The sequence below is a fragment of the Gordionus sp. m RMFG-2023 genome, chromosome 1 (assembly GCF_954871325.1).
Source record: "Gordionus sp. m RMFG-2023 chromosome 1, tfGorSpeb1-WG-v2, whole genome shotgun sequence".
Classification (NCBI taxonomy): Eukaryota; Metazoa; Nematomorpha; class Gordioida; order Chordodea; family Parachordodidae; genus Gordionus; species Gordionus sp. m RMFG-2023.
In genome coordinates, this window is record NC_088775.1 from 37435107 (window position 1) to 37462547 (window position 27441).

At 25.8% G+C, this 27441-nt stretch overlaps 1 protein-coding gene across 3 annotated transcripts; it reads right to left on the reverse strand.

Moving 5' to 3' along the window:
- Nucleotides 1-710: 710 nt before the first annotated feature.
- Nucleotides 711-27441, reverse strand: LOC135922061 (uncharacterized). 3 transcript variants are annotated; one of them, XM_065456471.1, is made up of 8 exons: nt 27372-27441; nt 27263-27332; nt 27053-27203; nt 26932-27011; nt 26764-26891; nt 26557-26639; nt 12550-12771; nt 711-847 (listed from the first exon to the last, which is right to left on the reverse strand). In XM_065456471.1, the coding sequence occupies exons 2-8, from the start codon at nt 27307-27309 to the stop codon at nt 827-829; spliced, it is 732 nt and encodes a 243-aa protein (XP_065312543.1). In that variant the 5' UTR covers nt 27310-27332; nt 27372-27441; the 3' UTR covers nt 711-826. The 3 variants fall into 3 exon arrangements, with proteins under 3 accessions (XP_065312543.1, XP_065312541.1, XP_065312542.1); XM_065456469.1 differs by having other exon boundaries at nt 27053-27227; nt 27276-27332; nt 27372-27422; XM_065456470.1 differs by having other exon boundaries at nt 27053-27227; nt 27276-27329; nt 27372-27416.

Below are 27441 nucleotides of genomic sequence, written 5' to 3' on the forward strand. Positions count from 1 at the left end.
ATTTTATATTTTTACTAGTTAGTGTATATACTACCTTCATACAAATTTGAAAAAAAATTGAAGGGGGTCGGGTTGAATCTTCAGTTGATTTGATATGGAATACAACATATACAGAATTTTTCTTTGTTTTTATTCAAGTTCCCCATCAATAATTGATCCTCACATGTTCTAAATAGCACTTCTGAATTAGCATATCAGAATCCAAATGACCACAGAGGTCTGCAATGGGTGGGTTTAAACCGAATGCCCACCTCCCATGCTTTTTTAAATTTACCCGCCTGCCCATTTATCTTTTAAATTTATTTTAGTAGTTGTTTGGCTGTTTATTTATTTTAATGTATTTTTACTTTAACTTATAAAATATGCATTATAAAATTTAATAAAATTTTTTTTTAATAGAAGTCTGTTTTCTGTTCACCCGAAAAAATATTACTATTTACCTACCCATTGTTTGGTTTTAAAAATATTTTTAACCCGCCGGCTCATCCACCAAATGTTCAAAATCTTTTAACCTGCTAATTGCATCTAATTACTTTGAAAAAGAAGAAAAAATTTAACTAGCACCTCCCTATGACATAATCCTTATATTACCTGATACCTCAAAACACAGATATGAACGACTTAAAATATTTCTAAATAAATATCAGACGTGACTATACAATGTCCATAGTTGTCATATGGTGAGGTTTAACATTAATAATCGTATTTATTTACTTCATTTTTATAATAACTTTATTTAATGTATAATAAAACATTCATTCATTGAATCTAAAATTATATATCATATGTCAATTGAATATCTCGATAATTTCTGGCATCTTAACAATTATTCCATCAAAGAGGAACGCTAAAAAAATAGAAAATATAATAAAGATTTGGAAAATAAAGTTTGTTATATTTGAATGTTTATATAAATTTTAAAAGGTTACGCTATTTTAATTATATAACTTTCTTACATTTTATATTATCTTATGGAGGTCAATGTAATTGCATATTAGTAGAAGTTAAATGACATAATTATAAAAGACTATATATAGGAAACAATTTTATAATAAATAATCTATTGTTTTGACTATAAAAAATGGCGACGAGATAAAAAAAATTAAGTCGCACGGTTTTCGGTGAAGTTTAATAATATATAGAATTATAAAAATTTTCTGTTATAAAAAAAAATTATATATATTTAGAAATTATGGATAAAATTATTCTCCAGGACTTTAAAAAGGAAGATTGTTCTATCGAGGACTACGTTGATTATATCAAATATATACTAAATGTGAAAAATATTCCTCAAACTGACGCCACTTTAAAAAAATTATATATAGCTTATAGAGGAATAAACATTATAACTGATATTAAAAAAATTACTCTTCCTAGGAATATAGAGGAGGTAGGATGGATTGACATATATAAAATAGCAAAACAACTATATAAAGATGAAAGAACTATTTTGGCACCAAGAATTGATTTCATTAGATTAAGTCGCGGGGCTACTGAATCCGTAATGAGCTTTATAAAAAATATAAAGGAGCTAGCCCGAAGATGCGAATTTGAAGATAATGTAGAAATGAGAATTCGAGATCAATTAATCGCCGGACTAACAACTGGATAAAGAACTACGATTAAGATATCCAGATAAAGACCAACCGTTAAGCTTAAACAAAGTGGTTATAAAATCAAAGAGCCGAATAAACATGATAATGATAATCGGATAAAACATGATAAAAATAATCGGCAGTATAATGATAATGATAAACGGCACTATCAAAGGGAAGAACGACGAAACCAAATCAATAATACAAATTGAACAAAGTCAAAAAGGAAGGCAACCGTAATAAAAAGATTGATAAACGATCTTAACTTGGTGGGAAAGAAGATTATATTTGAATGTTTATAAAATTATATTCTATCATTTTTTTGGTATTAAATTAATGAATACATTTTATAATTTATTAACCATAATCATTGTATGGTAAATAATTATTATATCGAAATCGAACTATTATTACATTCATAACATATTAAGCAAAGTCAATATTAATAAAAGAATATATCGGCGCCGATATTAAATATCGGATCGGGCCAATACCTGTAAAAACCGATCCGATTTTACTTTTTTTTGTTATTTTATGTTATATATATTTATATAGTTTATTTTACAATTTATTTTTAAAACAATGGAAATGCACAACACCCCCTATTTTTTTATAGATTTATAAAGTAATTTAATTATAAAAAAAGAACAAAGTTTTATCGAAGATTGGTAGCAAAATTAATTTCCTCAAGAATCAAATACGAAGCATCACACATCCTCAGTCCTTTTCAATTGGGTGTTGTAAAATTATTATATAATGCAGCTAAAATCATCTTATTTCAAATTATTATAGGTGACAAGTTTGAGTTATATTTTTTATAAGCCTGTCCTTTCATTGATCTTTGGAATGAGACCTCATAAGAAACTGGTAATATGATACCGCAATAATATGCCCTGCTGAATAGCATTTACATAATTCTTTATACTTTTTTCATATATAAAATTTTCAAAATCGTATAGTTAATTTTTCTAAAAATCGTTCAACAAAGTAATCAACCATTTTTCATGATAATTTCCCTTTAACCCTTTCGGTCGCGGTAGTGCAAATATAAAACCACCTTTTAACCTTTATATCTTCTAAAGGAGTTGATCATATAAAATGAAACCACCACGAATATATATTAAAAGATATTCTTTTTCATATGTTTGTGGAGGAGTTATTTTTTAATTTTTTTTTCGCGCCTTTATTTCAAAATACGTTTTTTACGGTGATTTTTCTTAAAATTCCAATTTTAATTATAAGTAAGTATATTTATCAAATATTTTTAAATATATATTCCTCACTATTTTATCTATCTTTCTAATATTTATTTTTGCTCAAATAAATAATATTTATATATTATTTTGATCTTTTTAATGTGGTATATTAAACTAACCACTGCCACTTAACAACAATATTTTTAATATTTATTTTTTTAAATAATTGATAAATTTTGCCAACTCATTTCGCAATAATTTTAGCTTGTTATATATATGGATGATTATCTGGACATTCCATCTGAAGGTTCTTCGTTAGACAACTCATCCACTGATTCCGAAGATGATTATGAATCGGATACACGTTACCAAATTGATAGTGATGATTATGAATCGGATACACCTTATCAAATTGAAATTGATGACAATGACAATTCTGAACAAGATGCGTATGATCAATCTGCTACAAACCATAATAATCCTATCTGGTCCAAGAAATATTCTTCACAACCAGCATTAGAATTTGATAAAATATCAGGTCCAATATCATCTTTAAAAACGGACCCATTGTATCCATCAGATATATATAAGAAATTTATTAATGATTCTCTAATAAATACAATTACATTCAATACCAATTTATATGCCCACAAAAAAATATTAAATATCAACCAACTATTCCTACAGAAATAAGAAAATTTTTATGTCTTCATATACTCTTTGGAATTAAAACTATGGCAAATTACAAAGATTATTGGAGTTCTAAACCAGAATTCCATGACAATTTTGTTTCATCCATAGTGAAAGTAAAACGTTTTATTTGGCTTATGGCCCACATCCATATAAATGACAATATCTTAGAACCATCGAGAAATGATGAAAATTATGATAAATTATACAAAATAAGACCATTCATTGATAATATCCCCTCTTGCTTGAAATGTTTTCTTCCCTCGGAATATCAAGCAATTGACGAAGGAATGATTAGGTTCAAAGGCCGTATAGGATTTAGGCAATACATGCCTAAGAAACCCACGAAACGCGGTTTCAAGGATGTGTAAATTTTGTCATTATTTATTTCGGCTAAACTATATTTTTAGGTTTGGATGAGATGCGATAATTCAGGATATATGAATGATTTTAATATCTATGTTGGGAAAAATAAAGAGGTTGAAAGTAATCTTGGTTATAATGTTGTAACAAAGTTTTGTGAAGGACTTCAAAATCATAAAATATTTTTCGATAATAATTATTTTACGAGTTATACTCTAATGGCCGATTTAAAAAAGAAAGGTATATATGCTACCGGAACACTAAACAAAAATAGGAGATACTTGCCCATAAAGAATATGGAAACAAAATTAAAAAGAGGTGAGTTTGACTGGAGAAGTGATAAAAATAATATAAGTATAATTAAATGGCGAGATAATCGTAACGTATTTATAATGTCCAATTATATTGATCCGAGATCAGTGGATACTGTGAAGAGAAAAAATAAAAAAGGGGAAGTATTTGACGTAAAATGTCCAATAATGATAAAGATGTATAATAAATATATGGGGTCTGTTGACCATTTCAAGTCTTTATATGAAATTTCGCGAAAGTGGCGAAAATGGTGGCTACCAATATTCTTTTGGCTGATAGATGTGGCGATTATCAATTCATTCATAATATACAATATTCTTACAGATAATAAACTCTCATCGAAAGAATTCCGAAGACAAATAATTGCTAGCGAATTGGCATACTGTAAAAATGTTAATAGGGATGATAATATTCATAATGATAATAATTATATATCAATGCAAAGAAAAAATAATAAACCTTATATCCTTCCAGAAATTAGACTAAAAAATTCAGCTCATCAATCAGGCAAGAACCTCACGAAGGTGTACCTTCTGTAGTACAAAGTTAAATCCCAGAAGAACAAGGTGGTCGTGCAAATCATGCAACGTACCACTATGTCTAAATAAAAATAGAAACTGTTTCGAAAGTTTCCATAAGGTGTCAATGATATGAATTTAAAACCACCAGGGAGAGCCGCCATTTTGAATTTAAAAAACTTTTTTTGTGTGTTTTATATTATATTATATTAGAATCAATAAAAAAATTAGTAAATATCGTGTTGCATCATATTAATTTTATGAGGGAACCTAAAGGGTTAAAGTTTTCCAATTAGAGTCCTTTTCACAATCAAATTTTAATTTGGTATCATCAAATAAAAAATCATGAAGAAATTTTAAGCATTCTAGAACTTTTGAGAATTTTTTGGGGATCAGATTAAATTTTGATATAATATTTTTCGACTTTTCTTTATAAAGCCAAATAAATTATCACATCTTTTATTTTTTAATACATTACTTGGTCCTTACAATGGCCAGTATATTATCATTTATAATTATGCATTGAAACAAGTGGGCCATGGCTTCGACTGACTCATTAGTGGAAGCTTCCGAGTTGGAAATTAAAAATCAAATTAATACTAATCCAATAGCTTCAAAATTTTCATAAAGATAAGAAATGTTTCCAGATGACCTGTATATTCATTTCTGGTCTAAAAGTTTCTGTAAAACTTTATATTTACAGGATGTGTTAAAACGACAATGCATTTGCTAAATTGAAAAAAACAGGAAACTTTTTTATTAATTTATTTTGGAGTAAAATCTGTAAATCTCCATTTTAACCAGACATTACATTTGCATCATTATAGATCTGGAATTAATTCTCAAATCATTAAATCGTTTTAAAATACAATTAGTAATGCCTACACCACGAAGACTTCCTAAAATAAGCATGCCCATTAAATTCATTTGAATTTATAAAAAATTATCAAATAATTAAGCTCAAATTCTCGCAACCTACTCCATCCTTTGTTTCGTCACCCTTAAAACTAAAAATAGTATCTCACTTTTGTTATAATTTTTTGAGTCTAAAACATCATTTCTGACTCCACTTTAAATTTGGGGTGAAATGTATTGGGAATTTTTGGGTGTTGTTGTTTAATTTTATTTAATTTTTTGACTCTTTTTGGCAGGTGTATGAAAACATTCGATAAAAAGTCCTAAAGAATAGATTATATCTTCATCTACAACATCAGGTATTATAGCGGGAGAGATCCATGAAAATAAAACTTTTGCATGCTGAGATGTTGCATAAATTAAATATTGATTTCAAATAATATCAATTACGCTCAACTTGCTAGTCCACCAAAATTGTCGATATTACCGTATCACTCTTTATATTACAATACCAAGTCATATTGTTATAGTTTTAGCCTTTGAGGATTCATGTTTTTAGCCTAGTTTCTCCAATTGCCTGGAAGAATTACAACTTTTTAAAAACGACTTAATGATTTAAATATAGTCTTCCATCACAAGCGGCATTTTGTGGTTAATAACTATAGACAATTGTAATTTTCAATTTAGCAAAAGCAATGTATAATCTTTTTAAGTGTTTTAAAGTATCCTATAAATATACATGACATATACCGAGACCTTTAGACCAAGGATGGAATTGCCATTTGGAAATATCTTATTATTTATTAAAATTTTGAGGTTATTGGTAAAGTATTAACTTTTTTCTAATACTTTAAACTCGGAAGGTTCCACAAATGATTCAGGAGACGTCATTGGTCTTTTGTGTCAATGCATATAAATGACATTATATTAACTATTGTAACTTATCATCAAATAAGTATCTTCAGTCAATACTTACTAATATAGTGAATGGCAGTGCTGTAATCCTAACATTTGCGACAGCATGCTATTACTCTAAAGAAAATAGGAGGAGCACGACCGAAGCATTACATATAAAATACAATAAATTATATAAAACAGTTATATAAAAATTGAAATATATTGCAAAAAAATATATAATGCATAAAAAATGACCTAATATTTTAGAATAATGCATAAATCAGAATAAATTTAAAAAAAGGATGAAATAAAACAACAATAATCGATATAGTAAATCTTTTTCAATACTTTTAATAATATTAACCGAACCTAGAATGTTTTGCAGACCTGTGACTTGTCAGCCACTTTTTAATATATGAAGCCCGTTAAAGTTTATCATTATTGAAATATGTTTTATCATAAGATTTGCAAGCTCCATCAGCCGCGCTCACATTCAGCAGTAATAAGAAATCACAGCCTTCTAATTGGATGAACAGCCCGTTAAATTTTGCACTGATGTTAGATTCCGTTGAATTTTTGAAATGCGTATAAAGGGCCTTATAATTTTCCCAAACTGCCATAGATTACTACTAAACACCCATCGTACATCTAATACCCTTCAAATCTTTAGCAACTGATTGCCTAATTCAGATGCCATTTTATCATAAGCCTTTTTATTTTTAAAAAATTATATATAAAAACTATATATATCATGTCGATAAAGCCATTGACAGTGAAGTAGATTCATTTATCAGGAGAACGATTTTAGATAGCAAGTTGATACTATTCTTTACAATTTTTATCTGCATTTCATTTGCAATGCCTTACATTATCAACACAGCAGAATAGAATGCAAAATATACTCCATATCTAAACCGTTGTGCTATGTGAATATATAGTCAAAAATGATACATGGCATTCCCACATTTCCATTGTATAGTTTGTTTTTAAGAATCCATTAAAATAGGAAATATGAACATAATAACTCAAAAACTTGGCGTCTAGCCACTCCGTTGCAAGCAAGTTCTCGAAGATATTTTTCCACATTTAATTTATACTTTTATATCACAAATATATAATAATATTTTAGATGACATAATAATACATATTGGTAATTCCATGATAAATCGACTAAAATTATGTTATTTTCGGACGATCATTTTTAAAATGGATGAAACTTGGCTAGGTTAAATAGATTTTGGGTGATTCCACGTGAAATAGACCAAAAAATGAGATTTTCGGCCGACCATCTCAAAAATGAATGAAACTTGGCATGTTAATTATTTATGTTGTAAATGTTAATAAAATCAAAATTTTAGAGTGCTAGCTCAACCAGATTTAAAGATATACCCCTTTAAAGTCGAAAATCGCGAAGTGCGTGATTTCATTAAATCTTGTTATTTTAAAAAATATTTAAGATAGAATTACAAATTATATATCATTTTATAGCCCTTAAAATCTTACGTTGAAAAATATTAAAAAAAAATTAAAAAATTTCAAGTGTTTTCTTATTTCCGGTAAAAATAAAAAATTAACATTGTTAGGAAGGGATTATTTTTTGGGTGTTAATATTCACTAAAAATCCTTTATATTAAACGATTTAATAAAAAATCTCGATAGCCATTTTTGTTTTTTAATTTTCTTTGAATTTTTATTATTTTTACAAATAAGAAAATGCAATATAGATGGCGTTATATTAAAATTTTTTTAATATATAATTTTTAAGAAAAATATGAATAGTATTGTGATTAAAATTAAAAAATTAATTGAGTATAACCAAGAATAATGTCCTGGAGCGATATGTAAGCAGACAGTCCATACAGATATTATTTTATTGAAGCGATATTGTAAAATAAACATATTTTAAAATTTTATATTCAAACTATTATAATTTTGCGCTTATTAATAGAAATTCCTAAGGCCATAATTTGTAGATATATTCTTTCATTGTTGTGGATCTACTATCTTTATTATTTGAAAATAAAGATTTTATCTTATTTTATTTTTTTATTCTTATCATCGCTACAATCAATCATCATATATTTCAAAACTTAAACATTTTTTACAACCAAATGAATTTATGATAATTTGTGATTTCTCTGAAAATTATGCATTTATAATCCAAGACACTGTTTAAGGATTCCACTGAAATAATAATCAAGCCACTATTCATCCTATGATAGCATATTATAATAATAAGGGCAATATAGAAAACTTAATTATATGGTAATATCAGAGTCACTTTAACATAATGTTATTGCAGTACATTTATACCAGACTAAAATGATAAAATTTTTGACCAATCAATTCAGCAAAAAGTCAAACAAAATATATTACTGCTCTGACGGATCAACTGCGCAATATAAAAATAGAAATTTTTTTATAAATCTGTTTTATCATTAATCAGATTTTGGTGTATCAGCTAAATGGCATTTTTCAGCCACATCCCATGGAAAAGGTCCATGTGACGGCCTTGGCGGAACATTAAAAAGATTAGCAGCACGTTCAAGCCTTCAGCGCATCAGTTCTGGACACATTTTAACGCCAGTTGATTTATATCAATTTGCAAAACAAAATATGCCATCAGTAAATTTTACATATAAAACCAATAAACAATACAATTTACAAGAAATCAAACTACGAGAAAGATTCCATTTAGCTCGTCCCATTCCAGGGAAATCAAAAATATATTCATATGCAGAGGACTTTCAAATTAACAATATCTCAAATGCCGATAATTTGTCTTTTGCAGATATTAAAGGATTCGTAACATGTGTTTATGACGATTTTTGGTGGTTAGCCACAGTACTAAAAAAGAATGAAATTACAGAGGAGATATATATTTCCTTTTTACATCTCCATGGACCATCACCATCCTTTTTACCCCACAATTGCGGAAAAGATATGGTTACCCATTAATCAAATAATAACAGTAGTAGATCCTATTACAGTGACAGGACGTAACTACAAATTATCGTCTCAAGAAATTCTATTAATAAGCACAAAATGGGATAAAATTATAACAAGATGTATTTATTTTTATATTGATTGTGTATAAAATTTTAAAATATTTTTATTTTACAATATAGCGTCCTAATAAAATCATATCTGTATGGGTTGCTTGCTTACATATCGCTCCAGGACATCATTCTTGGTTATACTCAATTAATTTTTTAATTTTAATCACAATACTATTCATATTTTTATTAAAAATATTATATTATAAAAAAATATAATATAACGCCATCTAAATTGCATTTTCTTATTTATAAAAATAATAAAAATTCAAATAAAATTAAAAAAACAAAAATGGCTATCGAGATTTTTTATTAAATCGTTTAATATAAAGGTAATAAACATTTTTAGTGAATATTAACACCCAAAAAAAATTCCTTCCTAACAATGTTAATTATTTATTTTTACCGTAAATAAGAAAACACTTGAAATTTTTTAATTTTTTTTTTATATTTTCCAACGTAAAATTTTAAAGGCTATAAAATGATGTATAATTTGTAATTCTATCTTAAATATTTTTTAAAATAACAAGATTTAATTAAATCACGCACTTCGCGATTTTCGACTTTGAAGGCGTGTATCTTTGGATCTGGTTGAGCTAGTACTCTAAAATTTTGATTTTATTAACATTTACAACATAGATAACTAGCTTGCCGAGTTTCATTCATTTTTGAGATGGTCGGCCGAATCGCTGGTCGATTTGTCATGGAATTTTTTATGCATTACCTCAAATATATCCCGAGTTATGGGCCTTAAAAGTGAGATGGGAGCCTTTTCCTCTTCTAACGAATCTTAAAATATGCAAAATATTTTTGGTCTAAAGTAACAAATTATATATCATTTTGTAGCCCTTAAAATTTTCCTTAAGAAAATGAAAAAATTATTTAAAAAAATATCTTCAGTAAAACAAAAAAATTATTTTGAAAAATGCTCCATTTAAAATAATGAAACTCATGAAATGTGTTTAATACCAATATATTTAAGTTAAAATATTAATGGAGAAAATAAGAAATTAAATTTTTTTAAAATAATTTTAGGAATAGAAAAATCAATTATAAATGGCGTTTGAAACAATGAAACTCATCAAATATGTTTATTACCAATATATTTAAATATTTAAGTAAAAAATATTAATGTAGAAAATAAGAATTTAAATAGTATTTAATTTATATCATTTTATGAATAAATGTATCGATTATAGAGGTCGCTATTTAATGATCTAATTATAATATTACTTATAAATAAAATGTGCATTTTATATCAAAAATAACCATTAATATTTCTATAAATTAATATATACACTAAAAATATTTCAAAATATATATATTCTTGTACAACAATAAAAAGAAAATATATTATAATTATCTTTATAGATAGAGAAGCGCCCTCTATATGGATTTATTTATTCCTATAAAGATTAAATAAAATTTAAATTCCTATTTTCTCCATTAATATGTTTTACTTGCATATATAAATATATTGGTAATAAACACAATTCAAGTTTCATCATTTTAAATTGGTACTTTTCAAAATAATTTATTTCTGTTTTACCAGAAATACAACGACACTAAGATATTTATAAAATAATTTTTGCATTTCCGGGCTACAAAATGATATGTAATTTGTTACTTTAAACCAAAAATATTTTGATAATTTTAAGTTCGTTAATAGAGGAAGAAGTCCCATAACTCGGTAATATCTGAGCTAGGGCATTAAAATTTGAATATGTATAAAAGATACAATCTATTTAACCTCTATGCCAAGTTTCATCCAGTTTTAAAATGGTCGTCCGACTGACCCTTAGTTGTAAAAATTGGTTTAACTTAAATAAAGATACATCAACAAAATGTGTTCGCTAAAAAAATAAATTATTATCAAGAATGTTCTCAAAATACTTTCGACCAGATTGGATTATAAAATACTTGTCTAATTATAATTTAATAATTAAAATGTAAACAAGCTATATTAAAATAATCATCACATATGTTTGATTATAATTTAAGATAAGAATTTCTAGTTTTCCAAAAAAACATAATTTTTTACACTACTTTAATTGGATATTATTATTGGTGTAAAGTAACGTAGTTGCATTTTTGGGGGAAATGGAACGCCATTCGTTACTTGTTTAAAAGGATAATAAGTACCAAATATTTTGTAACGCTCTTAAAAAATATGAAAGAAATAATTATTTTTTTTTTAATTTTATAAATTATTTAAACAGAGGTTTTATTCAGATCTGAATTATTTTATTTATACATTTTTATTGTTGAATATTATACAGTCGAGATTGTTAACCTAATTTATATTGAATCAATCAAGGTATGTTAATTTCTATTCTATAATAAATATTATAATTTATATAAAGAATATATGTCAATAGTATTTATTTCTTTAGATGAAGATATTTAATGTTTGAAAAATTACAAATATAGAAATCAGATTTGGTTCCTTTAAATAAAAACATACATACCAGATTTAATTCTGATAAGATTTAAATATTTTTAACAAATTCTCCCAATGAAAATTTCATTTATCAAATATAAGGAACCCTTCCATTCACTGTGCTAGTTGAACGTGTGTAGCACAGCGAAATCTATGTTGAGCTCAAGGCGCTCTAGTTTATTTGATAAAAATTTCGAAAATCAATTGTTAAAAATAAAATTATTGCAAAGATCTTATCCTATAATATAAATATATTATTTAATGATTTATGGAAAAAAATAAATTTTAAAAAATATATATATATTAATTCGTATTTGTTAAGTAACGAGTAACGTGTTGCTTATAACGCCCTTTTCACAAGGTAACGAGTGATGAAAACACGTTCCCATTCAAAAGTAACGAGTAACTCGTTTATTTTTTGAAATAACGTTCACAGCACTAGATATTATTTAAATTATAATTTGTCTTAAGGGATGCCCCGTTATAAATATAAAAGATTATTTTTGGACAAATGTGATCATAAATTTTTAACTCAAAAGTTTTAAATACATTACAATGTAAGAACACTATAAAAGGGTTAAATATTGCCAAAATTAACAAATAGTATAAATAACATAATATTCAAACTTTCATTATTCCTTTAAGCTTTGTATTTGGTAATTTCGTTAAATGATCAATATCTATTTGATGAGTAAATTTGTGATCCTGGATTTTAGAAGACGTGTGGATAGAGGGGTTTGGAAGTGTTGATAAAAAATTGTTGGGTAAAACGTGATTAGGCTTCAGAATATGTAAAGAATCAGATGGTTGAAATAAATTTCCAAACCCTGGTCCACGAATTTTGCATGACTAAATAATAACATATTTAATTTAAAAGCTAAAACATAAATATAGATTTTTAGTCACATAGTAGGGTTGGCATAATTAAATCAAATTTATTTAAATATATTTTATTTTTGTGTTTTAATGATTAGTTTTTGTTTTCAAATAAAAACATTTTATTATACCTTATTTCACATATAAGATTTAATTAATTGTTGATATTTTCTTTACAGGGTTTCCCATTTAAAAAAGGAAAAGTCCCAATCAAAAAAGGAAAAGGTCCGATCAAAAAAGGAAAAGGTCCAAACAAAAAAAGGATAGTGTCAATCAAAAAAGGAAAATTCCTAAAAAGAAAGGAAAAAGTCCGATCAAAAGGAAAAGTGTCAAAGAAAAAAGGAAAAGATTCAATCAAAAAAGGAAAAGTGTCGAACAAAAAAGGAAAAGGTCCAATCAAAAAAGGAAAAGGTCCAATCAAAAAAGGAAAATTCCCAAAAGAAAAGTGTCAATCAAAAAAGCAAAAAAAAATAATAAATTTTTCAATTTTTCTTAAATTTTTGTTATTCCTTCTTATTTTATTTCTAACTTTTTGCGATTTCTTTACTTTATTTGTATCTTTTCTCAATTTATTTTTCTTACTATATCTTTTCTAAATTTTTTTCTTCTCATTTTTGATAATTCTTTTAAGTATATTTAATTTTCACTAAATTTTTGGCAGACAAATTTTTTATTATAATTTTTTACATATCAAATTATTTAATTACAATTACGATATATATTTAATATAGCAAGAAACAAAAATTTATATTAATCATTAATAATTTCTCCCCTTCTACATTTTGGAATATAGGTCTCCATATTTCTAAAATAATTTTTGGCATTTTCCTCTTTCTCCATGTTCTATGAAACGAATTAATTCTTCCTCGTTACTAGGATTTTTATTTCTGACAAAATCCTTCCATTGAAAAAACACATTCTCAAGAGGATTAAGATAAGGATTGTAGGGTGGTAAATATTTCAATGTATGTCCTTTTCTTTCGATCGATTCCCTAATTGAGTGATTATGATGAAATAGAACATTATCCATCACAAAAATCATATTATATTCTTCAAAATGATTTAATATTTCATTTATAAAGTTGCTAAAATATAGCATTGCAAGGGCCATCAAGAACTTCGAATCTAAATATTCCTGCAATTGCGAGAGCCGCAATGGTAGTATAATTTATTGTCTTTATCCCTTGAACATTTTTAATTGCCTTTATATTTATTTGTGAATATCCATACCTTTTTATTTATTTGTGAATATCCATATAATCGCCTCATTGATATTGAAAACCCACTTTAATCGATAAATATAAATTTTTCTTTCATATATGCTACATCTACAAACCAATTCGCGTATTCTTTGCGAATCTCTAATTTGATTCTATATTTACTCTAACTGAACGTAGTGATACTCTTTTAAAGCAGTACCTAAATCCTGAGAGTAGATACCGTATTTTTTTATATTTCCACATCATATCTTTCTTTAATCATTTCACATAACCTTTTTAAGGATAAAGTGCAATCCAAATTTATACAATTTAATATATATTCTTCCTGCTTCTGATTTAATTTCTTGCGTGCACGTGAACCTCCTTTGGGCAAGCTATATTTTATTCCATTTTTGAGATGGGAGTATTTAATATTTGTCACTGTCTTATAGCTTATTTTAAAAGATGATGCTATATTTTTGATATTATCCTTTTTTTAACGCGTAAATTATTAGAGCTTTTGTTTCACTGTTAATATTTTTTCCCCTTTTTACCATATCATAATTTTATTTTTTAAAACAAAAAAATTTCTTTTTAAAGTATATACTCAACAATTGGAAGTGAAAAAAAAACTAAAATCCTTAGATTATAATATTTACCTCATTTTACGTTTAATTTTTCATAAATCAAAATAGTTTAAAAGATAATTACAAAAAAATTATTTACTTGCTAAAAAGTATAAATGCGTCTTGAATAAATATTAAAATTTTAAAAATATAAGAATTTTATAATGATTATATTTTATTAATTTACATATCGTTTGGTATTACAGTTCAAACTTATTATAACCAAACGATTAATTTAATATTGTAATTATAAATATGTATGTAAAAAATAGTCTGCCAAAAAAATAATATAGTTTTAAAAAATAATTATAAAAATGAGAAGAAAAAAAATAGAGAAAAAATATAGTAAGAAAAATAAATTGAGAAAAGATACAAATATTGTAAAGAAATCGCAAAAGGTTAGAAATAAAATAAGAAGGAATGACAAAAATAAATAAAACTTAAAAAATTACGATTTTCCTTTTTTGAATGGGAATTTTCCGTTTTTGATTGAAGCTTCTCCTTTTTTGATTGGACCTTTTCCTTTTTTGAATGAGAAACCCTGTATGTTGAGGGCCTGACAGTGTCATACCCATCAAGATAAAAAATGAATAATTTCAATCTAAAGATATTTAAATTAGATTTTATTTGATACCCATATCGATATTTTGTGGTGATAAAAATATTCCTGACCCCCCAAAACCTAGACCCGCCCTCTATGAGTGATTATTATTACTACAATAAAAAATATTTTTATTAGCTTTTATTTTATCAAAAAAAATTATACTCCCCCCCCCACCCCCCAGACCAAGAATGAAGAGTTTCAGTCAAACCATATTAAATTTAGTTTTTATTTGATACCCATATTAAAAAAAATTATTTTTTACACCCCCCTCCACCCCTACCCCCCCTCCCCAGACCCCCAGACCAAGTCATACCCATCAAGACCAAGAATGAAGACTTGTCAAACGATATTAAAATTAGCTTTTATTTGACACCCATATCAAAAAAAATTATTTTTTACACCCCCCCCCCACCCTCAGACCAAGTCATAGCCATCCAGACCAAGAATGAAGACTTTCAGTCAAACCATATTAATTGATACCCATATCGATATTTTGTGTTGATAAAAATAATCCTGACCCCCCAAGACCTAGACCAGCCCATTATGGGGGAGAGATTGACTTCCAGTTGTATAGATCTTTTGATTAGCTATCGATTGATAATTAGACATATCTTATTTCATAAGGCCAAAAAACAATATTGAAAATTAATGAATAACAATATAATTAAAAAACGTTTTAAAATAAGATTCTTTTATATCATGGTTCAAACGTGATAATGCCGTATAGTTCTTTATCCTTTAAAAAATTGAATTTAAAGGGAACTCTTTAAATCCCGTGAAGATCTCAGATAGCTATGATCCCTTTAAAAATTACGGCATATGTATGATGTAAAAAAACGTAAAGAATTGTTAAAAAAATGGACCTAAATTTATAAATTATTTTTAAAAATACAAAAGAATTATCAAAAATGAGAAGAAAAAAATTGAGAAAAAATATAGTAAGAAAAATAAATTGAGAAAAGATACAAATAAAATCGCAAAAAGTTAGTAATAAAATAAGAAGGAATGACAAAATAAATTTAAGAAAATTTGAAAATTTTTTTTAAAAAAATTTTAAAAAATTACCATTTTCCTTTTTTGAAGTGGGATTTTCCTTTTTTGATTGACACTTTCCCTTTTTTGTTTGACACTTTACCTTTTTTGATTGAACCTTTTCCTTTTTTGTTTGACACTTTTCCTTTTTTGATCGGACTTTTTCCTTTCTTTTTGGGAATCCTTTTTTGATTGACACTTTTCCTTTTTTGTTTGGACCTTTTCCTTTTTTGATTGAACCTTTTTCTTTTTTGTTTGGACCTTTTCCTTTTTTGATCGGACCTTTCCTTTTATGATTGAAACTTTTCCTTTTTTGATTGGGACTTTTTCTTTTTTGAATGGGAAACTCCGTATAAATAATTTTATAAGTTGCGTTATTCCTGAAATCATTTTTTTTGATATAATAAACTTTTATCATAATTTTAATATTTTTAAAATTAAAGGAGATATTACTAAAATTAATTGTAACGATATAAAAGTATTAATAATAAGCTAAAATTTTTAACATTCAAATTAATTTTTTATACTCAGATGTATTAAATTATTATAAATGGGCAAATAATAAATATACAAAGATATCATTATGATTAAATACTTTTTAGTCAATCCAATATTGCTAATTTTATATTAGTTTATTCATAAATTTCAAAGGAAAGAAGATGTAATGTAATAAAATGAATGCCATGCTCCATTGAAATTAAATCGATTTTAAAATGTCGTCTCATCATTTAATTAGCATTGAAAAAAATGACATTATGTGGCTAAGAAAATTAGATTTGAATTATATTTTTTTTAAATTAAAATTTAATTTATAAATATTATGTATTATAGTGGCTGGTATAGTTGATAAACTATGCGATGCCACACTGTTCTTTTTATTAAATTATAATATATATAAATTTAAACTACCTTTTCTAATAGCCTCTATAGTTTAGTATTTAGGGCTCCGATTTTACGAATCGAATCTAATATTTTATTAATTTGAACGATATTTACGAATATCAATTAGGATTATTCGCATTAAAATATTACTCATAATTCAATTTGTTCCTAAGAATATTAATCTGAAAAAATATTATCCCATTCATTATCACAAATTATGATATATTAAGAATTCTGAATTAATAGTAGAATGAAAATATTTTATTGTTTATTCTAAATTATAACAATTTTAAATTTTACAGAAATTATACATGTTTTAAAATGTATATGATAGCGTCAATGTGTTATTTTTAAAATTTTAAATCATTGTTTGAGAGAGAATTAAAAATCTGATTTTACCGGAGTATGCCGTCATGTTTAGAATCTTATGAATTTCAGAGAATTTTTCCATGAACTTTTAAACTTAATATAATTTATTTTAAATTTTTCATATATATTTTATATAAATTATAAATGACTCAAAGCTTATCAGTAAAATTGTCTACAATTCATAAGATAGGTATTCCAAACATGATAGAATATATTTCTGCTAAAATCAGATTTTTAAATTTTGAAAACCCGACTCAAAAAATGACTTAAAGTTGTAAAAATAGCACATTGCCGGGAAAAACATATTGACGCTAGAGGTGGGCGCTGGCCGTGAAATTACGCGTGACCCATCGTGTCACGGAGTGAGTGTGAATAAATTTTAAATTCCAAGGCGTGACGGGCCTTTCCAAAATTTTCCCCGGGCGTGATCGGGCGTAAACATAAATTTCCTGTGAATCACGGAAATTTTAATTTTAAAATTGTTTTTTTATAAATATAAATTTGCAATTTTATAATTATATTATATATTTTCCTATTTAATTTAGTTCATTTATGAAAACTAAAAATCTTCCGCATTTTATAAACAACATCCGGTATCATTTCGTTAGTTCTTTTTTTTATGTTTAGGTGTTTTTTAACGCAAGACTTTATGTTAAATTTTGCTTAAACATTTTACAGAAAAGTAAGTTATATTTTATTTGTAAAGATCTTCGATCTTTAAATGCAATAGAAAGTGAAGGATTTTACAAGCTAAGCCAAGGGATAAATGTTGGTGTTACATATGGATATAAAAATATAAAAGTTGTGAACTGAAAAACTCTCATGAATACTATAGGTCCAAAAATATACCATGAAATAAAATTTAAGATTAAAAACATGATATATAATAATTACTTGTCCATAATCACTGATATTTGGACGGATGACTATAAAAATCGTTTTTTAATCATTATAGGACATATTATCATTAAGGATTTTAAATTAAAACATTTGTTTTGGCCACAAGGGTAATGGATGAAAAAAACGTCAAAATTAAAAGTGCAGTCATTTTAATTTTAGGAGAATATACAGAAGTAGAAAATCACTTAAATAAATGTATAGTTGTGAGTGATAACGAAGCAAATCTTATAAGTGCATTGAAAGATGACGAAACGCTAGCATGTATATGCCATATACAAATAATATTATGCATTATGTTTTTGACAAATGTTTAATTGAAATAGCTTTAAATATAAATGGTGTAAAAAAAATAGTACAATATTTCAAACAATCTATAGCTAAGAGCAAACTAAACCACACGCTTAAACAAGATGTAACAGCGAGAATAACGAGATGGAACTCTGTATATATCATGATGCGGAGTTTCTTAAAATCATATTCTGAAATACATGCGCTTGTTTAGCGAGCAAGAATTAAATAGATTAGCCACAATTGATATCAGCATCATACGCGAGTTAGATAAATTTTTATCAATATTAAAAGAATGCTCGGATAATCTGAGAGCAGATTCTCGTCTTACAATAAATGAAGTTTGTCTATGGAAACAAAATTAGTAAAATTTTGTTAACCTTCTGAATCTGAACGTGATACAATAATAATCAAAACCTTAAAAATACAGAACAAGATTTCTTTTAAAAGATTATTAAGCAGCCACTACATAAGGTAGGCTTAATTCTAGATCCATATTTAATGAAGAAAATGATAACAATCTTAAAAATGCTAAATGATATAAAATTAGATGATATGCATAAGTCAATGCCAATTATCATTTATAGCTTTACTAACTTATCCTAAACTCATAAAAAAACCGTATATTCTAAATGGTCAATACCAAACCAACTATCACTTTCCTAATTCATCCTACACTCATTAGAGAATTTTTAGATGATTCTGATGAAGCATCAACATCACCGATGAAGGCTGTGAGGATGAACTTAAAAGATTCATATAAGATAAATAACAAAACAATATTTGAAGTTTTGGAAGCAGGAATATTCGAGAAAATTATCGAGTAAAATTTTGTCAGCTGCAAGTTCGGCTTCTAGTGAAAGGTTATTTTCTGTAGCCAATCTCTTATTAGAGGAAAGGCGTATACAATTGAAATAAAAAAAGATGGACATTCTTCTTTTTCTAAATAAATTTCGATTTATAGATTATATTTATTTTTTGTTATTAATGTGGATTATGAAATTAGAGAAATAAATAGAATGAATTCAAAAAAGTGTAAAATTATAGCAATAGTTTTGAAAAATTTAAAAACACCGTGAATTTTCGGGCGTGAATCAAAATATTGCTTATCGTGGGCGGGCGGGTCGGGTCGAAAATTTTTTAGTGGTAAGCGTGAATTTTATTTATTGCCACCGTGAGCGGGCGGGCCGTGAATGAAAAATTAGGCCCGCGCCCACCTCTAATTGACGCTAACATATACATTGAACAAATCATGTAAAAAAATTAAGGTTTGTATTTTATCTGTCATTAAAGACTATGCAATATTAAAATTATATATTATATGATTTGTAAATAATTAAGCTAGTTAATTACTTGATAAATTATTTTATAAACAAAGCAATAAGTAAATTAAGAAGGACCTGGAATGAAATGTTTCGCAAACGTTCCAGGAGTGGAACTGTGGGGGGGGGGGGGATTATCGAATGAGAACGCAAGGGATTTATTCCGAAACTTTATTAAAACGTTCCAAATAATTTTCTTTTGACAAAAAAATGTGAAAAACCTTTTATTATATAAGAGATATTGAAATTAGTTGTTATTTATATTTTTTCGTTCCCAATATTTTTTATATTCAAATTATAAAAATTTTCATTTAAACCACAGAAGGCGATATCGTATGCCAGATATAAAAGTTATTGAAATGGATGAAATAAAATCTCCATTTCATCCAACAATAAATATTTTTCTCTTCTAAAATTTGGTGAATCTAAAGGAAGAAAATCTTAATGTTTATTAGGTCTAAATAAGACAATACAATTTAAAAAAACAGCTCTGGTAAAACCAATTAAAGTATATAGATAAAAAAAATATTTATTTATTATAAAATTAAAATCAAAGGAGACACTAAGAATCGGATTTAAAACCTAGCCTTTTTTGAAATGGTATGTGAATTAAAAATACTTATAACCAAGAATTTTTACTAATTTTTTCAGATTTTTTTTCAAATAAGACCGTTATGTTATAAGTAAAAAAAAATTCTACAAAAATATCTCGATCAGGGTATCAAAAAAAGCTAGTAAGTATGGCTGTTCTAATAATAAATATCGGATAAGGCCGATATTTTCAAAAAACGATCTGATCTAATATTTTCATTGTTTGGTTATTTTATGATTAATTTTTTATTCATAATAATGATAAATTAATAAAAGGAACCAATTCAATTTATTTGTAGATAAAAAATCGAATTATTTAATAAATGATGTTATATTATCCGCAACAAAAAAGGATTTTAAGATATATAGTGGTTCATATTCAGTTAGTATTGTTAAACGGCTTGTTTAGCCGATTTAAAAAAAGCTAAATTAAGATTGTAGCCAAAAAATTACCTATACTGGAGACTTTGCCCATAGATGATAGAAAGGTTTTGCCATCAATTGGCGAAATTTTATGGCATAGGTAATAATATTTTTGCTAAAATCTTGACTTAGCCCTTATTAAAAATCGGCAAATTTAGCAGTTTAACAACACATTATTCAACCATAAACATTGCTCGTATTTTAAATAAATTATTAACTTTTGGAGAATAAAAATAACAAAATACACTGTTAGTTGTTTGTTTTTTTTTGAATAGAAAATTAATTTTTTCATGGCATTCATTCAAGGATTGATGGTAAATAAAATGAATATAAATATAGAATAGTTTATCGCATAGGGTTTGTAGTAACATCAAAAAATATTGGATGGGATCGGTGAAAAATTTGTGGATCGGCACAGCCCTAGTAAAATAATTTGAGTGCTATTAAAATTGATAATCACCATAGGCTCTCGAGTTTATATCAAGAGAGAAAGTAGATTTGAAACTTTTCAAAAAATATCGACAGGATATTTAAAATAAATTCGGATAAAACAAATTTTCGAGTGGTATTATAATTAATCATTTCTCTTCGGGTTTTGGTCATTGTAAAAATTTTCCTTAATATTTAGATTAAAAAATTACTAATGTAAATTTGTTTTTTTCTATCCCTTGTACTTGGGAGACAAAATACAGTTTTTCACCTTAAATACTTTTGGAAAAAAATAATATACATCTAAATCAAAATTGCCAAAAAGAATTTTATCTTATCAAGATTATATTTAACTATCGTGGACAAAACAATTTGTGATTTTGAAAGAATAAGAAACCATGAAAAATTATATAAAAAAATAAATAAAAATAATCTACATTATAATATAAAAAAAATGGTCATCAATGATGATCAAGATTAAAAAAATTAATTCCTACAACTGCAAAATAAATTATGAGTAAAACAAAAAAATCTTAACTTTTTAACCGAAGAAATATTTGGTATATCATCACAAATATGTATATTTTGATATTTTATTCAGAAATGTGAACCCGGACTTGAACCCTCGTATTTTTGCTGAAGCCAAACCCGAACCCAGTCCCATTTTAAAAGTGGGTTCAGGGGTTCTAATTGTCAAAAAAAAATTTATAATTTTTTAATAAGAATTATTTTTTTCTTCACATTTTCAAAATTTTCTGGTTTTTATACTTCAATTTTATATTATGATTGTGCAATTAAATAAAACATTTATAATATAAATTAATTTTCTACTTGTAAATTATGTGTGTATTATGGAGTATAAAAAATTAATAAATGATAAAAAAAATGTGTTATTTTGAGTCAATATTTCTGTTCTCCAAACCACACCTTTTTTTAAATTTTATTCCTGAACCAGATCTGTAACTTTTTTTGTCGAAGGATTCAGATCCCTGATTTTATTCCTCAAACGTTAATCATCATTTAAAATAGGGGAAATATTTATAGATAAATTTGAATGTTACATGTTAAATATTTTTAAATCCCTTTCTTGTACAAATTTTATAATGAAAAAATATTGTCACACTTTCTTTAGGGATAATTTGATTTTTTAAAAATACTTTTACAAATAAATTAAATTTTGGTTCCTTTATCACTTATTATTAAGAAATTATGTATAAAATAAAAAATACTATATATCATATAATATTAGTGTCAATGTGTTATTTTTTTCAACTTTTAAAATCATATTTTGAGAATATTTTTTAAATATTAAATATCTTATTTTACTGGAAATATGCATGTTTAGAAATACCTACCCTATGAATTTCAAATATTTTGAACCTAATATAATTTATTCTCATTTTTTTTATATAAATTTAACTAAAAAATTAAAGGTAAAGTTTTTTGAAATTCATAAAGTACTTTACACAATATGGATTACATTTCCTGTAAAATCCGGTTTTTAAGATTTAAAAAACACTCAAAAAAATCATTAAAAGATATCACATAAAACACAATGAAGCTAATACTTATAAAATCAAATCGAGAACAATAATCAGAGACCTGCAGAGGTATCATTTGTAAGGTTCGGCCCGGATTTTTTTTAAAAATTTACGGTCCGGTCCGGGTTTAATATTTTTAGGCCCGGACCGGATTTTTTTTTAGATATATTCGACCACGTGTATACTAAAATTTACCTATTCGGTATTTTACCGTATTTTTCAGCGAGTATTATCATTTATAAACATATTACACATTTTATCTTTTATTCTAAACAGATATTTAGTATATTACAAATTGATACTATAAAAAATTTGTGTAAATAATATTTTGAGAATATAATATATTATATATTGTATTTATAAAATAAAAATAAAACTAATTATATAAAAATGGAAGTAAATAATATTTTGAGAATATAATATATTGTATTTACTATTTATAAAATAAAAATAAATCGTTATTTAAAAAAATGCATGTATGTAAATAGTATTTTGAGAATGTAATCTATTTGCACAATATAATATAATTTATTTATAATATAAATTTAACAAAAGAAAATAATTGTATTATATCAAGCAGTAATTGCCAATACGCGTTTTGCCAATTTTGCCAAAATTGGAAATTGGCTTTGATGAGCCGCCCACCACTATCCACTTTAAATGTTTCATCTATTTTTACGTTTAAGTAATTATTAAATTCATCAGTGGGTATTGATATATATCAGAATTGTTATCGCCCCATTTGTCGTAAAACGATTGAGTTAGTTTAACAACAGTCGTAATTCGACTGGTCGATGGTAATTCATTAACTTCCTGACCCTCTTGTAATTTAATATAGTCTTTTATATAGTTTTCCATCATCATGCGATCTGTTCCCTAACAATATATATAATTGCCTGAATTTGGGACAGAGAAAAAGAGAGATAAAATGATACTTATGTAAAAAAAAAATTTAATTTAAAAATGCTTTATAATTAGTAGAATCAATTTTATCTCTCTTTTATTGCTTTGATAGATATTATAAATTTAAAGTTCATAATACCAAATTACCACTTTAAAAAGGTGCAAGAGTCCGACTGTAACTCAACAATCGCTCTGTATTCCAAGAATATTGACAAGATCCTCAAGAATCGGAAAGTCTATAATATAATAATTTTCCGAACTCCCGTGTTCTTGAAGAACTTTTACAATTTCTTCATTCTGTGAAAAAATACTATTGAGCATATTTTATTTAGAGTTATAGCGGACTTCTACATCTTGATAAAGGGTTTTTAAATACTAGCATTTATTACTTTGTTTTAAATGCCCCACTAATATTTTAATATTATCTATTGTAGATTTTACTAATGGGGCATTACTATCCAAATATGAATTTCTTAAAACTGTGTTTAATAAATGACAACAACCATTTAATCTTTCATTTAATTCTAATGCTTTTATCTATCGTATTTTTACCTTGGTCACACATTATATTTATAAAATCGTTTGTATCAAAATAAAAAATTGTGGAAATTCTTTAGTAGTTCATCCTTAACTACTTTACTAGTCTTTGACACCTCTTTAAATTTAGCAATATATTTTTCTTCACTAGCTTCCTATCATCTAATATAGTGTGCATGTTAAATGTTATAAAAGAGTTCTTTTTATGGTCATCGGACCATATATCAGTGAAAACAGCCATAAATTGACTCTTGCTTACTGGGGCAGTCTTGGCATCCAAAATTTTTCTTATTTTATTAGTTTTGTTTAAAGTCCCGTGATACAGTGGTGGGATGTGAAATCAATGATTTGGCAATCATCTCAAAGGACTTAATTATCTTTTGCAAAAAGAGTTAAGGAATAATCTATAAATTTTTCTTTTAAATATTTTAGATTAAATTTAAATGTTTGTTTTTCATTTGTAAATAAAAAATTATCAATTTTCATGGATTTACCATTATGTCTTCTTAAATGATATGAACCATTATTATAATTATAAGATAATAAATTTGAACAATTTATGCATTGCACATAGCAAATATTTTTCTTATTTTCATCAATAATGATATTAAATTTAGACATAATATCTGATTTTAAACTATTTGGTTTAAAAGTGTGTGTGTATATATATATTATCTTTAATTTTATTTATTATATCATTGGTATTCATTTTTGGTGTGATATTTTAAGAATTGCACCTAAAATAAATATAAAACAATTATTATTTGTATATATAATAATTAGAATATTTGCAAACACTATTTGTATATATAATAATTAGAATATTTGCAAACACATATGTAATTTATTTATTCCACCATGACAGTAATAATTATATTATGTAATCCATGCTATGGGTGTTAGGTAGTGTTAACCTACACCCAATATTATATTAACCATAAATATATAAAATCATTATAAGCATATCTTATTGACGAATATAATAATTCATAATGTATAAATAGTATATTACAATATATTCCTACATTACTACATTTCCCCTTCATTAATTGGAAAAATATTTCTTCATTTAATATATTTGTTAATTTCTTTCGCAAAAATATTCAATTTCTTCAACAGCTGCTTTCAGAGCTTTTATACAGATTTATATTTGCTCCTTACATTATTGACTATGCCCAATAATTGTAAATGTAATATAAATAGGTAATTAATTATTTTCTAAACCATGCTCTAGCAAAATATTATATTTATTTATATATTGAGATCCAATCAAATTAATAATGAGAAAAATTCATTTATTTTTATATTTCAAAATGAAATTATAATTAAATCGATGCCTTGATGACAAATATATTTTTAAATAAATTGTAACCTAATTAGATTGATAAACATGTTTTAAATATATATTAGTTAATTAAATATATTTATCAATAACATTTTAGAATATTTGACCTAGTCAAATACTCCTTTGGTCAATTAACCACTTGCCAACCATGCCTAGAGGCATCCACAACTTAAAGTTCCTTGAATTTTTCAGCTCGATCAAGCCTAGCCCAGATATATTTTAAAAAAATTAAAATATGACCGGCCCGGGTACCCAGGACAATAGGGCTGGGCCTGCAGGTCTCTGACAATATTATCTAATTGATTTTTTTAATTAGCCTGGTCCCATTTTTTTTAAACAGTATATTTAGGCTGATCCTAATCTGCTATAAATATTATCACAGAAATACTTTTTAATGGCCTGAAGTGCCTGATCTTAGGTAAACATAAATGCCCAGTAAGTATGTTGTTAAATCACAAATCTTGAGCTAACTTCAAACTTAGTAAAGTTTTCATCTTAAAATGCAGTCTCAATCTTTAAATTGAGGCTCAATTGAGAGGTTTAAGTTATTTTTTTGGGCTAAAAGCTCTACACATATTTGAGTTAGTCAAGGTTAGGTGATTTAAAAATTAACTGAGTAAGGCTAGTATATTTTTTTTTAAATAACATAATATTGATTTAAGCAGATTAAAATTAGTTGTGTATAGCCAATTTATATCACACCTTAGAAAGTGTGTTGCAACCATGGCCTATTATAAAATAAAAATTTTAAGTATTTAAAAGATTACTTGAATTAATTCATGCACGGTTTGTAAATTTGAAGCAACTATAATGATTAATTCTTGTAGATATTTTGAAATTCCAATTAAGGCTATAAAATAATCAATAAAAATGTTGCCTAACCCATAATATAATATATATGATTCAATATAAAATTAATATTAATCATCAATATAGGAACATTTTTACTATTTAATTTACAAATATAAATTTACTTTGAGAATCTAAAGCTTTTTTAGGAGAGCTTATATGTGATGAATCTAAGTAATTTTTAACATCCTTTAAATTTTGGGATATATTTTTAATTTGCTCTTGGTATTCAATAACTAAATCATTATAATATCTTTAAAAAAAGATTTAATATTGTTCATTTATTTATGTACTCTAAATCTGTTTTGTTCAAGAAATTGTATACATTATTTGATGCCCTTATCCTTGAAAAATATTCTGATTGTTTGGTTTCCTTTAAAATAGGTTTAGATTGATTTCAAGTTTTATAATAACTTTGAGTATTTTATCTTTTAAATTTTGGGCATCACAGGTATATTTGGAAATTTTTGATTTTAAATTATTTAAATCATTTTGGCTATTCTTTATATCCTCATTAATATGGCCAAAAATTTTACAGGAAAACTGAGAAATTTCATCGTTAAAGCTTTTTTGCTCATTCCAAAAAATTCTAAAAATGTAGCTTTATCTAAAAAATTAACTTGCCTAAAGAAAAAACTTGAACTCTTCAACAGATTGCTTAATAATGTCATGCAAAGGTATTTCAAGAGAACTACTAAAATAAATATTATAATCAATATATTCGCTTTATAACTTGAGGGGTAGATTCATTTGGGATTTCAAAATTTCTAAGCGCAAACATAAATATGCTTTATAAGTTTTCG

What these genes read in the sequence shown, in the direction of transcription:
- LOC135922061 (XM_065456469.1), bottom strand. An exon ending in TAAAAGATAAAATACTCAAA is followed by an intron (nt 27,012 to 27,052) that starts GTTATTATAAAA and finishes CCTATTTTAAAG; the next exon opens with GAAACCAAACAATCAGAATA. An exon ending in AAAAGCTTTAGATTCTCAAA is followed by an intron (nt 26,640 to 26,763) that starts GTAAATTTATAT and finishes ATTATTTTATAG; the next exon opens with CCTTAATTGGAATTTCAAAA.